At 40.4% G+C, this 18,011-nt stretch overlaps 1 protein-coding gene across 9 annotated transcripts in view; it reads left to right on the top strand.

Annotated features, from left to right (window-relative positions):
• The window catches only part of SMARCA2 (SWI/SNF related, matrix associated, actin dependent regulator of chromatin, subfamily a, member 2), a 182,490-nt gene that overhangs the window by 10,657 nt on the left and 153,822 nt on the right, over positions 1 to 18,011 (top strand). For 6 of the 9 annotated variants that reach the window (XM_032138939.3, XM_058431519.1, XM_032138930.2 and 3 more), the window contains exons 2-4: positions 5,309 to 5,569; positions 9,203 to 9,332; positions 15,684 to 16,097. In XM_032138939.3, coding sequence (XP_031994830.1) covers positions 5,345 to 5,569; positions 9,203 to 9,332; positions 15,684 to 16,097 — 769 coding nt within the window. In that variant the 5' untranslated portion in view covers positions 5,309 to 5,344. Of the gene's footprint in view, positions 1 to 5,303; positions 5,570 to 8,009; positions 8,895 to 9,202; positions 9,333 to 15,683; positions 16,098 to 18,011 lie in introns of those variants that run through there. The other 3 variants (XM_032138931.2, XM_058431518.1, XM_058431520.1) reach the window with 3 other exon arrangements.

The raw sequence follows: 18,011 nt of genomic DNA, 5'->3' as shown, positions 1-18,011 counted from the left end.
GATCTCCTGACCTCGTGATCCGCCCGCCTCGGCCTCCCCAAGTGCTGGGATTACAAGCGTGAGCCACCACGCCTGGCCTTCCTTGTGCTTTCTTAGGAAGTTTGGTGAAGAGCAATTTAAGAGATATTGTCAAGGTTGGTGTGCTGCCCCAAACTCTGCGACTAGAAACCAAGTTTCTAGGGGACTTTTTTTCTTTTTTTTAAACTTAAAGGCCTTGCTGAAATGCTACCTTCTGCATTACACTTTACCTAATTCCTTTCTCTCCTCTACTCTCTGAGCTAAAAGTAATGTCTCCCATTCTGTGACTGTGTCGGATAGTTTGGCTGTACCCCTCTGTGTCCTGCAGGATCTTTCAATATTTTTCTCTTGTTGCTACTTACACACAAGTCTGATTTCCCTATCAGACTTCCAGAGTTGTGGGGTAAGCCTTCTACTCATTTTTGTACCACCTGCATGCCTTGTACCTAGTAGATACTCGGTATGGTAGGGAATAAGTAACTAAAACATCATCGACCTTTTCAGTGTATGCCATTGTCTTCATTTCATATTCCAGGGCTTCTCTTTACTTCTCTAGCCTGTGATAAGTTAATGTATTATCACAACCAAAGCCTAGTCCTTGCAAGATATCCCTTCCATTGTTTCTGACTTTTTTTTCTTTGGCTTCTGCTTTCTCCCCCTGCATATTGCTCTGGCCTGGTGAAAACTCTGGTGGAAACATGGCTGGCTTGATCCGTGTAATATAGCTGAGTGTTGGGCTGGGAATCAAGGGATGCAAGGTTCTGCCTGCGGTTTCTCTCCTGTTGCAGATGTTACTTTGGGCAAGCCATGTTTTCCCTTTCTGCCTCATTTCCCTCATCTTTTCAGTGGGGTTGTGGTAAAATGTCTCTTCAAATCACCAGAATTATTAGGAAACACATGTAGGCGTGTTCAAATATTGCTCCACATGTGGGGGTCTTTGGTGTTTCTGTTGATTACAATTAGACTGTAAGACACAAGTTTTGTCATGGTTGGTGTGGTGACCCTTAAAATTCCATGAAGTTGAACTCCTTTTAATATGCAGATGGCTGGCCGGGCGCGGTGGCTCACGCTTGTAATCCCAGCACTTTGGGAGGCCGAGGCGGGCGGATCACGAGGTCAGGAGATCGAGACCACGGTGAAACCCCGTCTCTACTAAAAATACAAAAAAAATTAGCCGGGCGTGGTGGCGGGCGCCTGTAGTCCCAGCTACTCGGAGAGGCTGAGGCAGGAGAATGCCGTGACCCCGGGGGGGGGGGCTTGCAGTGGGCCGAGATTGTGCCACTGCACTCCAGCCTGGGCGACAGAGCGAGACTCCGTCTCAAAAAAAAAAAAAAAAAAAAATATGCAGATGGCTCTGCTCAGCCTTTCAGCTAAGGGCAGAGGATGGATGGAGATTTGGGCTGAGGGAGGATGACTGTGGTGTTTGGAGCTCTGGGAAGCTCCTCTGGGGCCTCTTCTTTTTAAAAACACACACTCTCTAGTTGTGAATGTAGGAAAGTGGGAAGTAAGGACGAAATCAAGACAGTATACTGCTGAGAAATTCTTGCCTAAGAACATAGTGGTTTGGCCCTCAGGGAGTCCTGGTCTGGGGGAGGGTGGGGACCAGCAATGCATGTGTATGGGGAGGTTGCTGTGCCCCCCTTTCTCCAGATACGTTTTTGTCATTATGTTGTTAACCACAGGCACATAATTGTGGAACAGGTGGTTCTTTTCTGTGACAACGTGAAACTCCCTCCTTCTCCCAACACAAAATAAAAATAGATTTTGTGTGTTATCATGTGAGCAGACCTACTACTGCCCTGTGAAGTCCATCTGGACCCTCTCCTCCAGCCCACCCTACTATCCTTACTGCTCTCATCACCACCCTATCTCTATTGTCTCATTAGTGCTTTGGAGAAGAAAGGGGCAGAGAGTCCAGGGGATACCGGCGGGGCTGGTGAGGGAGAAGCGGAGTTGGCCAATACTGGACTTTAAACCTTAACTGTACTAACTTACTAATGATGTGCTACTTGAGACTAGCACCTCTTTCTAATTTATTTCCCCAGGTTTCTTCATACTGTGGGAAAGTTTAATTACATACTTGAACTGTAAAATAAAGTTGCCACCCGAAATGAAGAGTAAGAATAAGAGGCCAGGAGTATAGGCCCCATCTTAGAGAGTCCTCCCCTTGGGTATACTTGGGTGATGGTAGCCACAGCAGATCCTAGGGCAGCCCTGATTTTGCCTTGGAAGTCCATTAATGGACTTTGCAGCACACAGGTTTGGATGAAGTCTTCAAGATGCTCTGGAGGCAGCAGGCATCAAGTCATGGATGGACAGCTGGAAGGGACCTTTGAGATACTCTTATCCTGAGCTTAGAGGAAGTCAAGACCCCAGAAGAGAGGCACTTTTCCCAGGGCCCCAGAGTTGTTGGTGACCCTGAGACCAGAACCCAGGTCTCTCAGCTCCCAGTGGGACATCAGTGAATATCACATCACGTTCTATGAGAGTCCAGATCTCTGCCATTCATTAGTTATATGGCACAGGTTGCATTTCTTCATTTGTTAAACTGTACTGTTAGTCTGAGCCACACGCATTCATTGAAGTCCAGGCATCTGAGGTTCTCTTCTTATTAAATAGTTTCCTATATAACATGTTCCTATATTAACATTCCAATTATATGCCCGTAATTTTCCACTTCCCTTCTAACATGTTTTCCCTCTAAGACGTTTTTAATAGTTTCCTTTAACAAAAAAAAATGAGGAGCATTTTTATGGGACTATATATGAGTCATTACAACATTCTCTGAGATTCCCAGGTGGAAATGATAATGCATGCGGAAAGTAGTGTTATGGGCTGATATATATTAGAATTTCATATTTAATACACGTCAATTATATTAAACATAGGCATATCAGCCTAACTAACTTCAGTATTTGTATCTTCATTGTTCAAACTTGTGGTATATTACTTTAATACCTATTGAAGCTGATTTCAATGTAAACCATAACAGGAAGTAAGCAATTTCCTTTTATTCACTAAAAAATAAAAGGGTGTATTAGTGTGCTGATATACATGAAAGAGCATTATATCTTGTAGTAGCCCTGAATTGACGTCAGCTTCCTAAATTTAAAATGCTGACTGAACCTGTGTGAGGTGGTGGAAAGCAAAAAAAAAAAAAAAAGAAAAAAGTTCCGTCTGCTTTGTTCATCACAAAGAATAAATAATAACATTGGGCTCTCTAGTGAATTCAAGGCTGTAATTCACTGTTGAGGCTCCCCTGTTGTTTAGAAGCCGCTTGCACTGAGTTCCCTTAGTCCTGGTTTGATCCCCTGCTTATGATCACTCTGAAGTAGCCTTTGACTTCTTCCTGTTTTAGCTCTCCTTTGCTTGTCAAAATGGCCTAAATTCTTGCCTACACTTTAAGGATTTCTTTGTGGGAACACAACTCAAACACTGACGACTCTGTGGTTTTTATTTATAAAATTAACTGAAGCTGGCTACAGTGGCTCACACCTATAATCCCAGTGGTTTGGGAGGCCGAGGTGGGAGGATCACTTGAGGCCAGGAGTTCAAGACCAGCCTGGGCAATAGAGTGAGACTCTGTCTTTACAAAAAATAAAAAAAAATTAGTTTGACCTGGTGGCGCCGCCTGTAGTGCTAGCTACTTGGGAGGCTGGTGGGGGAGGATCACTTGAGCCTAGGAGTTTGAGGCTTCAATGAGCCATGATCTCTACTGTCCTCCAGCGTGGGCAACAGAGAGAGGCCCTGTCTCTAAAAATATGAAAAATTAAAGTTAAAATTAAAAAGTTGATTTTATTAATAGTTGGCCCTTGAAATTTACTCTGCAGTTGATTCATCAGATAATTTTTGAGCTCTGACTATATGCAGGTTGAGGTGCTGGGAACATGGAAGGGAAACCGAGCATGGCCTGCCTTCATGGCCCTCATACTCTAGAGATTCAGTGCAAGTGATGGGTCGCTAGGAGTGGAAAGAATGTGTTTTGTGTACTGCCCCTCCAGCCCATCATTCCACTGTGGGTAAAGAGCCCTGCTATGGTGACTAGGCCACCATGGTTTCATTCCATCTCTGCCACTAAACAATGGGTAAGCAAATCACTTAGGGTATGTCATTCTGTATTTTGTGAGGCTGACAGCAAAAAGTTTCTCCATGTACAGGTGTGTGCCTCCAAGGTAACATCATAATATAGAACAATTACTGTTGCTAGTGGTATTCGGCTATCTTGCTGGCATCATTGATCTCTATCACAATGTGGAAAACAGCTTATTTACTCATTCTGGCTCATATCCAAGATGCAGTTGTACCCACTCTATGAGGCATTTCCAATGGGGATGCCAAGAAGCCTTAGAGTGTGGGTGGTGGAATATAGTTCTGCTGAAATTGTAGAACCAGAATTTCCACACCTCATCTGTGGTGAGCTCTGATCCAGTAGTCATGGATGACTTCTCTCAAGGATTCTTGACCAGAGCCAGGTCTGGGACAAATCCCTGGTTTTAACTGTCTGAGGGGTCCCTGCTTCAATTAATTAGCTGGCAAGAGGATCACATCTTAAACTGTCCCTCCTGATCACTTCTGGTAGAGTGCAGTTGGTGGGGTAAGTAATGCTAAGTAAGGGTGGCCGTTTGTTGTGCTGAGACTACAGCTGTGTTTTTCACACGTGTCATTGCATCGAAATCTCAAAAGAAGAAACGTTAAATAACGTAGCTAGTAATTGCATATATAAGTATTTGAACCCATATTTGTCTGATTCCTATAGCCTTTGCTTTTTTCATGATTGGGACTTCTCTTTCATTCTCAAATTAGAAGATTGTATTTTTCCCTGTTTATGTTCAAGTTTTGAATGCCCACTCACTTATGAAAATGAGTCTTGGTTGGATACTTTTTAAAGGGTTCTGTATTTTAATGGCTTTGTGGGGGTTAATGACTTGTAAGGTGTCCAAGGCAGTAAGTAATGGAGAGCATCTGTTGACTTCAGTAATAAATTTCAAACTTGTTTAGAATTCTGCTTATGTGTTAAATTTGAGTTTCTCCAGTGAGTCTTTTTGTATCTTAGATGATTTATATTTTTCTGGGGAATCATTTAGCGTGTGCGTTTTTTTAAACGAGTGGTCTTCATAAAGACTAGGGCAGATGGATGTATATCACACTCACTCAAACATCTGGACTAGACAGGGCAGCTCTGTTTGATGTTTGTTACAGAAATGGCACCATCAAATGCTAACAACTGTTTTATTCTGATCTTAACATCATATTTAAAACATGCCTTCCTTTTTTCTGCTGTTCAGCTTAGCATTACTCTACTGACTGGCAGAGACAGGAGAAGTAGATGTCCACGCCCACAGACCCTGGTGCGATGCCCCACCCAGGGCCTTCGCCGGGGCCTGGGCCTTCCCCTGGGCCAATTCTCGGGCCTAGTCCAGGACCAGGACCATCCCCAGGTTCCGTCCACAGCATGATGGGGCCAAGTCCTGGACCTCCGAGTGTCTCCCATCCTATGCCGACGATGGGGTCCACAGACTTCCCACAGGAAGGCATGCATCAAATGCATAAGGTAAGAGTTTGTTCTCCCGTTCAAACTCAACTTCTGATAAGTGGATGGCTAATCTTTCTGATAACTCCATCCCCCTTTCTACTGTTGTTAACAAGAAAATCATGCAAGATCTTTGTCTTATGTATCTCATATATTATTAAAAACGCATATTGTGAGGTACTTTCATTGCTGCAGATGTTGCACCAGTTATGAAGATCAGATGTTGGCTTTTTAAAATACTGAGATAGACTATGCAGTTCTGATAAGTAGATCGTGTGATTTGTGGGTTGAAGGTATTTTTGTCTTGGTAAATTAGTATATTAGTCTATAAGTCTAATTTTTTCCTATCTGTGTTAAGTAACTTACCCACTAATGAACGTACTACTGAAAATTATTCTTTCCTAAAAAGGTTGACATTTATTAACAAAAATTAGATCCCAAAGAGTAAAAGGAAAAAGTCCTTATCTAAAGGATTTTTTGAAAAGGGCTTTATTGAAATTAAATGGTTTCTAGGGAATCCTTAAAATGCACATTGCTGTCTCTCTGTGAAGCACTTTTATTCTGGTTTTGGAAGAAGATTCTGATTTTTGCAGAGCTCACGTCCAGCTGTTTATTTCTGGACTAAGGTTATAATTATCCTTTATTTATGAGGCTTGGATTGTTGCTGTGGGGATGATCATATCTGTACAACTTGGCATTATGCCTTCACAGGAGATACAAAGAAGAGAGAACAGCCTTTTGAGAAAGTAAACAAGATCCTCTGTGACAGTTTGCTTTGAAAGTAAGCAATAGCCAAGAAAAATCTATGAGGACATTACATACTACCTGAAGGTTTTGCCTAATGAGACATGTAGAGGTTTTACACTCCTTGGGATGATAGCACAGGTGGATAGGGTGGCAGCGCTGCTTCTTGACATTGAGTAGGTATATTCATTAGGATTCTCCAGAGAAACGGAACCAATAGGAGATCGAGATATATGTAAAAAGAGACTTATTATGAGGAATTGGCCCACACAATTATGGAAGCCGAGAGTTCTATTATCTGCAGTCACCAAGCAGAACCTGCGGTATAGTTCCAGTGTGAGTCTACAGGCCTGAGAACCAGGAGAACTGATGACGTGAGTTCCAGTCTGAGTCCAAAGACCCAGAAGAGTCAATGGAGTAAGTTCAAGTCTGAGGGCAGGAGAAGACCCAGCTTAAGCAGTCAGGCAGAGAGAAAGCTTCTTCTTTCCTCTAGCTTTTTTTTTTTTTTTTTTTTCTATTCTGGCCCTCCATGGATTTTGGATGAGGCCCACCGACATTGCTGGAGGCAATCTGATTTATTCAGTCTAACAATTCAAATGATAATATCATTCAGGAATACCCTGACAGACATACCCATGAAATAATGTTTAATCAAATATCTAGGCACCTGAGGCCCAGTCAAGTTGACACATAAAATGAACCATTACAGTAGACAAGCCCTGGAAGATCCTGGCTTAAGACAAAAAGATTACCACAGAAAAGAGCAAGTCTTTCCTCCAGTTACGTAGGACTTTAGGTCAGTTTTAGGGTAGGCCATCAGAGCCCAAAAGGGGAGATCCTTTTGTTTAAAAGTGTTGTAATTTGATGATTTTTCAAATCAGGAAAGTAATATATGGTTATTTGGAAAAGGAAAACAATACTGAGATAAACAGATAATCCTACCTTCACCCCAAGTAAGAGCTTGTTGTACATGCTTTTTCGATCTTACTTTTCCTTGTGTTCATTAAAAATACCGTGTAAGCACAGATATGTATATATTGGTGTTTTTTTGTTACTTTTCTTTTATTATTATGGAATCATATTGTCTCTGTTAATTACTCTGTAACTTTCTTTTTTCATTTAACAATATATTATGGATATCCCTGTAACATTCCCTAGTTTTCTGTCTCCTTTTTTAACAGATAAATTTGTTAGCTTGTCAGAGATCTAGGGAAATAAAGCTGCTCGTTTTCCATGTCATATTTTTCAGGGGACCTGTTGAACATATTGACATATCCAAGTCCTGAAATTGTTTTGTGTTTAGATTAATTTGGGAGCTATATTCTGGATCTGATCAAAGAGTTGTAAACCTTCCTCTAAGTGGCTTACATAATTTCAGAATAATTTGAAGATGTCTCACCTTCAGAGTGAAAGATAATACGTGAGGGAAACACTCAGCTAAACTTTATTGTTCTTTAGCTGTTAAAAATTCGGTGTGTGAGTGTTGGGTCAGTGTTATGTTTTTCTCCTGGATTGTTTTTATTAATTGTTATCTCTTCTGATCCCTTCATTTTATGTCCTAGCATTTTTATTACACTTTCTCTTATTCTCTCTACCCTCTTAAATACTCCCTTTTTTTGTTTTGCTTTGCTCGCATTCTGTGAGTTTTGCATTTTTTGCCATCCTGCGTCTCCTTAGCCCCAGCCCCTCAGATAGTTCCCTGTGTGAGGACATGGGTGAGGGTTTAGAGCTCACACCTGCTGACCAGATGCCTTCACTTTTTTCCATTCTTTTTATAGGCAGCTTTATTTCTTCTCTTATTCTTCCTTCTCCCTCTGAGGCTTCAGCTTTTTGCTTTTCAACATTACTGGAAATAAATAAACAAGTGGCCTAAATACATCTGCTGTGTTGCTTTGATTTCCTCTCTATTATTACTATTTAACAGACTCAGTGACACTCTTTATACCAGATTCTTCCCATTTTTCTTCCAAACATCCTCTTTATGATACATTTTTCCTCTTTTCAAGTGAATACTTTTGACTCTGCAGAAATTAACTTTCTTTTCTCCAAAACTGCAAACACTCATACTTTCTTGCTTGAAGTCATTTGGTTTCTATAAACTCCTGGAAATACTTCTTTCAGGCTGTTTTGAAAATTGCTATTACAGTTTGGGGAGGAATAGATTTTTCGTTTTTCAAACACATGCTTCATTGCCCAATTCTGGATTGGATTAATGTCAATTCAATAGCTGTTTATTGCATGTTTGTCACGTATTATGCCTCAAGTTTTGGGTCCAGCCCCTGTGTTCATTATTTATTTCCAAACTGTGCCTTTAACCTTTTCCATTCCTCCTCGCTCTGTAGTGCAGCTTTATCTATTGCACACACTTTCCCTTTCAGTATTTACCTCCCCCCGCCCCCGTTCACAACTCTGTCCTGTCTGTTCCTCTCTTTCCAACTGTCATGGAACCCTGTGGTTTCAACTTTTAAACTTTCCATCATTCCTTCCCTTCCAATGAAGAAAAATGACCAAAAAACTGGATCATCACAGATGCGTCAAACAGCCTTCCTTCAGACTTCAGACTAACTTCAACATACAACAGGTTTCAAGATTACTTACCAGGGTATGGAAAAATAGCCTATATTTGTCTACCTTGTGACCAGGACTTCATCTTCATGGCCTGTTTTGATATTACAAAAACAAAAACAAAAACAAACAAAAAAAAACAACCCTCCACTGTTTAAAGACTTAACATTTGACTTACAGATAGTTCGCCGATCCTTTTGGTTTAGTCTCTTTTTTTTTAACTCTAGAATGGGTAGTAAATGATTGTGCCACACTTTTGAAGAACTTAGGAAGGGGTCTGAAAACTCCAAATAGAAATATTTTACCTTACAGAGGTGTCTAACTAATGTCCTTTAAATGTTTCAGCCCATCGATGGTATTCATGACAAGGGGATTGTAGAAGACATCCATTGTGGATCCATGAAGGGCACTGGTATGCGGCCACCTCACCCGGGCATGGGCCCTCCCCAGAGTCCAATGGATCAACACAGCCAAGGTTTGTGTCCGCTGCACACCTGATACTGGTTCCCCAGCATAGTCTTTCAGTCTTTCCTGTTGGATATTTTAATTATGACTTCCAAAGAATGTGTCTAAGGAAGATTGAACCCAGCAGGTTTCTCTTCCTTATAGAAATCTACCTCCATCCTCACCAAGACAACCTGATGATTTATGTGGGAAATTTTATTTCCGAAGTCCTGGTAATTTTACTAGCCACCATGTGTCCAAGCAGTCTGCAAAGAGCTCTATGTACTTTATCCAGAATTTTTATCGTGATCTTTTAAGGTAAATTATGTTATCCCAGTTTTATAGATAGAGAAGATAAAGCTGGACAATGTACTTTGTTTTGCAAAGTTGACATGTCCAATCGGTGACAGGGCCAGAAAGAGAATCTAGGCCTGCTTCCCAGCAACAGTGTAGATGTGAAGGTAAGGTGAACCACCTGTGTCCCATGAATTGCATGCTTATCCATTGTCTATAAGGCAGCTTTATCTGGCAGTGAAATTACGTGTCATTTCTGGTGGGTGGCTGGGGCTGCCATAGCAAATTACCGCAAACAGAAATGTATTCTCTTATATAATTCTGGAGGCAAAGTCTGAAATCAAAGCATCAGCAGGGCCATGCTCTCTCTGAAGGCTTTAGAGAAGAATCCTTCCTTGCTTATTCCTAGTTTCTGGTAGTTGCCAACAATCCTTGGCGTTCCTGGACTTGCAGATGCATCACTGCAATCTCTGCCTTAGTATCCACATGATATTTTTCCTGTGTGTCTGTCTGTGTCCAGATTTTCTTCTTTTTATGGGGAACATTCATTGGATTAGGGCCTTCCCTAATGCAGTATGGCCTCATCTTAACATGATTACGTCTACAAAAATACTGTTTCAGGTCGGGCCTGGTGGCTCAAGCCTGTAATCCGAGCGCTTTGGGAGGCTGAGGTGCGCGGATCATGAGATCAAGAGATCGAGACCATCCTGGTCAACATGGTGAAACCCCGTCTCTAGTAAACATACAAAAATCAGCTGGGCGTGGTGGCGCGTGCCTGTAGTCTCAGCTACTCGGGAGGCTGAGGCACGAGAATTGCTTGAACCCGGGGGCAGAGGTTGCAGTGAGCCGAGATCGCACCATTGCTCTCTAGCCTGGCAACAGAGCAAGACTGCATCTCAAAAAACAAAACAAAACAAAACAAAACAAAACAAAACTATTTCAAAGTAAGGCACATTCCCAGGTACTAGGGGTTAGGACTTCAACATATTTGGAGGAGGGGGAACACAATTCAACTCACAACAATGGCTAAATCAGTATATGGAATATTTCTTTTCTTCTTCATACGTAACAAGTCCTCTTGCTTTTCTGCACTGTTGAAAACTATTCAGGTACCTCAAAGCCTTTTAATACAATGTAGCCTGATTTCAGTCATTATGTGGTCATTTCAACATATGACAGACATGAGTTAATCTATCACTAATTGACATTAATATATAGATATTCCAATTCAAGGTTTATGGTTTATGTGTTTCTGTATATAATCTTGTGTAATTAATGTGTGTGTTTCCTCTATCCATGATCAGATATCCATCCACTCGAGGGAAGACTTGGCTGTGAGGGTTTAGAGAAGTCTATGCATTGTTGTTTTCTTTCTGAAATATAAATAGGCAAGTCATAGAGGCATAGGAGTGCCTCCCCACTAGTATTTGAACAGGCTTTTGAACATCCCAGACTCTTATCTGAATTTTGGTGGCAGGCAGGCGTAATTGTTGTAGATAACTCATAGAATCTTGACCATGTCAGAAGAGCAGCCTAAAGCACTTGGCCTTTTTGTAGTACAAGAAGAACAAATTTGACTCATCCACTCTTATGAATGAAGTAAGACAATATTTCCAGGCTTATCATTTAAATTTGAAGGGGCCAAGTATGTTCATGGAGCTAATATAGGCCTTTATTTATTTATTTATTCATTTATGTTTTTGAGGCACAGTCTCCCTCTGTTGCCCAGGCTGGAGTGCAGTGGCATGATCTCAGCTCACTGCAACCTCTGCCTCCCGGGTTCAAGCGATTCTCCTGCCTCAGCCTCCTGAGTAGCTGGGACTACAGGCGTGTGCCACCACACCCAGCTAATTTTTGTATTTTTAATAGAGACAGGGTTTCACCATGTTGCCCAGGCTGGTCTTTGAACTCCTGACCTCAGGTGATCCACCCTCCTCAGCCTCCCAAAGTGCTGGGATTTACATGCATGAGCCGCCATGCCTGGTCTTAAACCCTTATTTTTAATACCTGGGAGGTATAGATGAGTAATGTTTAGTGATTCTTGAAGCCAGGTGCTTACTTTTTCTGCTCCTGTTGTGGCAGTAGCTCTAATAGTGGAGTCCTAGGAAAACCTGAAAACTAAAACCACTTTAAAAGCACAAATCGTAATTGAGAGCATTTTTACTTTTATTTCTGTGATCACTTGGCTCGCCTCTTCAACTTAAGAATGATGTCTTATTTATCTTGGAATCCACAACACTTGGCATGATATCTAGCACATGGCTAGATAGATATTAGTAAATTTTGTTCAATTAGGTGTGGAAGTTTGTGTATTAGAGTCAACAGTTTAAAATGATCTCAACTTTTATATAATTTCAGTGAAGTATAATAACTTTAAATGCAAAGGTCTGCATTAAAGGGAATCAGAATTAACATGTAATATTCTCTAAAATAGTAAAGTGCATTGTAGGCTGAGGAAGGAGTTATTTAAGAGTATATTTTTTAATAAAGCAGTATTAGTATAATGCAGTCCTATTTTATAGAATGATCTAAAAAGAATTTAGACTTGGTAATAGCACGTATCTTTAAAAAACTCATTGTGAAAAGCCATTTATTAATATAAAAACACAGGAACAGAGAGATGTGGTATTGACTGGAAGGCTGCGAGCTTTAACTACCTAGCAACCTATTAGGTGATTTTAGGGTCTTGGTCAAGAAGCAAAGCCATTTCCTTCAATAAATACTGAATTGTGGACCTCATGGTCCCAGTGATAACATTGTTTATTTTTAGTCCATTGGGTAGAAACCCTTCAAAGGCGGGTATATATTTAAGTAGCGTGTGTGTGTTTGTGTGTGTGTAGAGAAAATTCATATAAAATTGGCTCTTAGAAGTTCAAGATTATTAATAGGAGAGAGGTTATTGCATCTCTCTGAGGCAAGGTGAAACTGGGGAGATAATAGCCCTTGAAGACGAGGGAAAGAAAAGTGCCACTTTTTGACTACTTTCAAACAAGCAAATCCAACAAGATTCCAAAAAGAGCAGAATCTGCATCAACACTGTCATCCTACAGACTAATGTATATTCACTCTCAGGCAATTTCTTCACTCTGTTTTCTCAACTAAAGATAATTACCAAAATATGTGATGTTGTTGTATCACCTAGATTCTGTTTTTCCTCAAGTTTTATGGGATGCTATTCATGTAGAAATAAAAATGTCTATTTTTAATACCGTACTGTGACAGAATGATTCTATTCACATCCCCTACAAATTCTGGGAAATAATTCTTCTCACTTCCGTTTTCTTCTGATCAAATTTGAGGTAAAATTTTGTTGTATTGACTAACTCAAATATGATTTTTATCTCACTCTCAATTTTTTGATCAAATTTGAGGTAAGAATTTGTATTGATTTTCCAGTGACCAATTCTTTTTTTCAGAGTCTGAATTCTTATGCTTAATCTAACTGTCTCACCTTCATAATGTTGCCTTGTTCATAATTTAAAAGAGTGATTTAAGAAATAGTGTTACACAGTTGAATTGAGACTAGATTGCCTAATATTTTGGTTCACTGTATTAGGCATCTTATGATTTGCCATGAGTGAGATTGTAATTGATGACCCTAGGAAATAGGAAAGACCAGAAATCAGGAAACATATGACTAATTTTAAGCCCTGGTCGTATCTTTTCTACTGTGAAAATGTTAGTAGCTTTGGTGGAAAGATTTTTCTTCTTATGGTAGACTCAGTGCTGGCCAGAAAGACATGATAATGAACAGACTACCATTTTGTACTAGCGTTACAACGAAGAGGTTAATGTTAAGCCTTCTTAAAGAAGAATGTATGCTGCAGTTAAGTGTCTGTTATTGATATTCTCTAAGTGTTTGTTGTTATAATAACAACATGTCGGGATTTAAATTTCTGCTAGTCTTGCAAGCTTTCAAGGGAATTTTCTTGGCTAATTTATATAACCAACTCAAACCCTAATCACTTCATGGTGTTTGTGCTTCCTCACAGAGTAGGGATTTGTGGAATGAAATTTAGCAATTCATCTATTTACCTTTAGGGCAGGATTTTCCTGAATAGAGTTCTACTTCTCTTCAGTTGGTGGAGCAAAACCCATTCTTGGTTTAGGGGATCACGCTAAATTTGCCTCCCTCTCCAAATGGCAATTGGAGATAAAAGTAACTGAATCTTTTATTTTCTGTGGTCTTGTGAATTATGATGGTGAATCCCCAGTTGGTGGCAGTCATATATTCTCCAGCCTCTGTGATTCTGCAGACGCACAGAGCTCTTTCAGTTCAAATTTTTCTTAGGTTCGAGCATGCAGCCGGAATTTAATAAACACTTATGTGATGACCTTTGTGAGAACTGTGACACGATTACATTTGTTAAAGGGCAGAGACTTTTCATCTATGCATGTAATGCCATATTCTGGGACACCTTTGACTTGATTAATTGGCACTTTGTTTCAGCTCAAGGACACCTTTTGGATTGCTTTAGGCCACTTTGTTCTTTCCTTCATCTTGGATCTCCCTCCAACAATGTTCAGTCGTATGTTTTTCTAGGAATTCTATGGCCAAGCTATGCAGGTCATCTCCTGAAATAAGTCCCTTGAGGTTTTTTGTGCATTCTGATTTTTCTTCCCCAGAAAAGTGTTCTTATAACCATTTAGATCTCTTATAAACCAAACAGTTTACTCTCATTTTTATGTTATATCACAAGTGGTTCTAGGTTTTTGAAACTTTCAAGTCCCTGACTTATTTTCATATAACCAAATTTGTATTAGATCATGGAAAGGGCATATGCATTGGAATCAGACAGACCTTTGTTTAAATCTTAAAGCTCCCGAGAGTTAATTGTGTGACTTTGGGTAACTGGTTTACTCTCTGACCCTCATTTTCCTCGTTTTAAAAAATGTGGTAACAGTATATATCTTTTAGGGTTTTTGTAAGGATTGAAGAAATAATGTATGTTCTACCCATATCTTCTTGATTCCCCTTACCATTTCTATACCCCCACCAGCCTGATTTCCTGTGCCCAGAACCACTGTCTTGGTTCACTTCCATCTACCGACACCTACCTTTCCCACATATGGCAAAGTCCCTGGAGAATAATAATCTTTAGGGCATTAGTCATAACCAGTGACTTAACCAGTGACTACTGATTACAGGAGTATAAATACCCCAGCTTCTTTACCCCTTTCCTGAAATAATTTGGAGGCAAGTTATTTACTATATATTCTAGAGTTTCTGCACTGAATTAATCTTCAGGTACCCACTGCAGCAGCTGGCTTGAAAATACCCCCCTTTATTGGCTGCCTTCCCTTCCTTATATTACCTTTTCACACCCCTATTAGTGTCCCCTCACCTTCTCAGTAAATTACCAGTACTCAATCCTTAAATAAGACTCTGCTACTAGGGAGAACCCAATTGTGACCGCTGAGTGCAAGTCAACTCCTTGCATAGTACCTACAACATGCAGGCACTCAATAATCGCAAGTTATTCATAACATGCATAATAATAAACCAAGTGTTCACTCTTCACCTAAGAAATTCTTTATTCCCCATTGAGATATATCAGGTTTTGTTCTCGCAGTTGGAGCTACTTTTACCATTCAGTACTGTCCCTTGGTTAGTGAGGAACAACAACCACTAACAGTTTACCTTCTAGGACACATGTGGCTATTGATCACTTGAAGTGTGGTTAGTTCGAATTGAGATGTGCTTTAAGTGTAAAATATTTAGTGGATTTCAAAGACTTAGTATAAAAAAAGAATGTAGAATATCTCATCAACAATTTTTACATTTTAAAATGATGTTTTGGATATGTTGCTTTAAGTAAAATACATTTAAATTAACTTTACCTGCTTTTTTTTTTAACATTTTAAAGTGGCTACCAGAAAATTTTAAATTTTACATATATATAAAGCACATATTAATATGTAAAGATCTTAAACTCCATATAATTAATAAATGATATGTCATTTAAATTTCTGTCAGAAAGTGTTGCTGTAGACAATTTAATAAATTGTATTTAAATTGTATTCAGGGATATCTGTCTTTCAGGGTTGTCGGGGGCAGCCTGTGATTTCCTTTTGTATTTTATTTTAGGTTATATGTCACCACACCCATCTCCATTAGGAGCCCCAGAGCACGTCTCCAGCCCTATGTCTGGAGGAGGCCCAACTCCACCTCAGATGCCACCAAGCCAGCCAGGGGCCCTCATCCCGGGTGATCCGCAGGCCATGAGCCAGCCCAACAGAGGTCCCTCACCTTTCAGTCCTGTCCAGCTGCATCAGCTTCGAGCTCAGATTTTAGCTTATAAAATGCTGGCCCGGGGCCAGCCCCTCCCTGAAACGCTGCAGCTTGCAGTCCAGGGGAAAAGGACGTTGCCTGGCATGCAGCAACAACAGCAGCAGCAACAGCAGCAGCAGCAGCAGCAACAGCAGCCACAGCAGCAGCAGCAGCAACCACAGACGCAGCAACAACAGCAGCCGGCCCTTGTTAACTACAACAGACCATCTGGTAGGTTAATACACAACCAAATGAATAATGCCATGGTCCAACTCGGATAAGAAAGACTGCTCACCAAAACAGTGGGTTGTTACAAGCCCAGGGCTGACGTAGCCTTTTGTTATACCTCACTGGCTCTCTATCCTTGCTCCACTTAGATGTCTTCCCCTGCTGTTGAGACCTAGGGCAGTGTTTCTTAACCTTAAAAGGTGCCTGTGCAAGCTGGAGACCCAGGGAAAAAGCACCTGTGATTTTGCATTCTCTTTCAAGAGGTTCAAGGTTTCTCAGAAGCCCATCCACACACCCAAGGTTAAGAACCTCTGGACTTAGTGCATTTCATCCCCAAAACTCACTGCTCAAATCAGCCCCACTAGAGCCGTTTTATAATTTGTTGATTTGTTTATTTCTATCCCTTTTTGTTATGAAGAACATCTGGAGAGGCTTACAAGAAGCATGACTGTTGTAAAATAATTATGAGTAGCAAAATCAGAAACAAGGGAAAATAGAAAAAAAAGTAAGAAATTGAGGTAAGAAAGTAGGGCTGCAAAAGTTCTCATAGTTGCTGTATTTGTTTCAAAGATGACTTGAGTTTCTTGACAATCAGAGCCAAAAGGAGACAAAGTCCTGTATCTAAGTCTCGCCATTTGGAAGGAAGTTCCTTACCAGTTCTCAGAAAAAGCCATTTCTAGCATTAGAGTATAGAGTTGATTTCCCAGGTGAGATTATTTTTTAAATTATTATTATCATCATCATTATTGTAAGAGGCACTGCATGACAGAAACATCAGTAGCATTTGTTCATAATAGACTAACAGATTCAACATGGCCTATTTCTTATACACCTTGGGATGAAATCTGAAGCTATGACGTTATACAGTGGGTAGAAATGATGTAATCCTTTGCATGGCGTCCTGGTCTTGTCTTGATCCCGTTGATAGACTTCAGAGGTGCAGGGGACTGTAGAGTGATCTTCCATGAAGGTTGTTTTCTCTAGGAAGCGTTTTGTGAAAGAACTGGAAAAGCAGAGAGTTTATGGGTCTACTCTAATGAAAGCTTTGGATTCTAGGGAATGAGGTACTTCCCTGACGTTGATACCATTTCCTCTGAGTGGTTTCCATTCATTTAGGCAAGTTCTGACATGCAGGTGGTTGCAAACAATTAGTTTGGGATATTGGTACTCTTCCTGGGTTTTGGGCCTTATACCATGGGAGAGAGTTCAGATTAGTATTTTTTTTATTAATATTCTGCCTATTGAGTTTGTATATGTTTATTTTCTGGTAGAGGCAGCTCCATGAGTAGGCCTACCTAAGAGATATACTCATCTTATTAATTGTTGTAGCCTTAAGAATGGATGTCTTAGTAAGTCTGAGCTGCTGTAATGAAAGGTCATCGACTGGGTGGCTTATAAACAGCAAATTTATTTCTTACAGTTCTGAATGCTGGGAATTCCAACTTCAAAACACCAGCAGATTCAGTGTCTGGTGAGGGCCTGCTTCCTGATTCATAGATGGCTTCCTTCTCACGGTATCCTCCCATGGCAGAAGAGACAAGGCAGCTCTCTAGAGCCTCTTTTATAAGGGCACGAATCCCAATTATGAGGACTCTACCCTCATGAAGTAGTCACCTCCCAAAGACCTCACTTTCTAATACCATCTCCCTGGGAATTAGGATTTTAACATATGAATTTTGAGGGGACCATAAACTTTCAGACCATGGCAATGGGTTTTAAAAGGGCAAGAAAGTATCATTTCATCTCCAGAATTTCTGTGTGGCTACCATGGAGGCATTTGGTAGGTGGAGGATCATAGAGAACTGAGCTTTGGGAACAGGAAAGGTTATACAAGAAACTGCAGAAAATGGCAGTTTGAATCCTGAAAGTATTTAGAGGTTTTAAAACTGCAAAACTCCAGCTCTTTAGAATGCAGCC

The sequence above is a fragment of the Hylobates moloch genome, unplaced genomic scaffold (assembly GCF_009828535.3).
Source record: "Hylobates moloch isolate HMO894 unplaced genomic scaffold, HMol_V3 SCAFFOLD_19, whole genome shotgun sequence".
NCBI lineage: Eukaryota > Metazoa > Chordata > Mammalia > Primates > Hylobatidae > Hylobates > Hylobates moloch.
The sequence above is the reverse complement of the archived record's forward strand: the minus strand, read 5'-3'. Positions and strand labels throughout refer to the sequence as shown.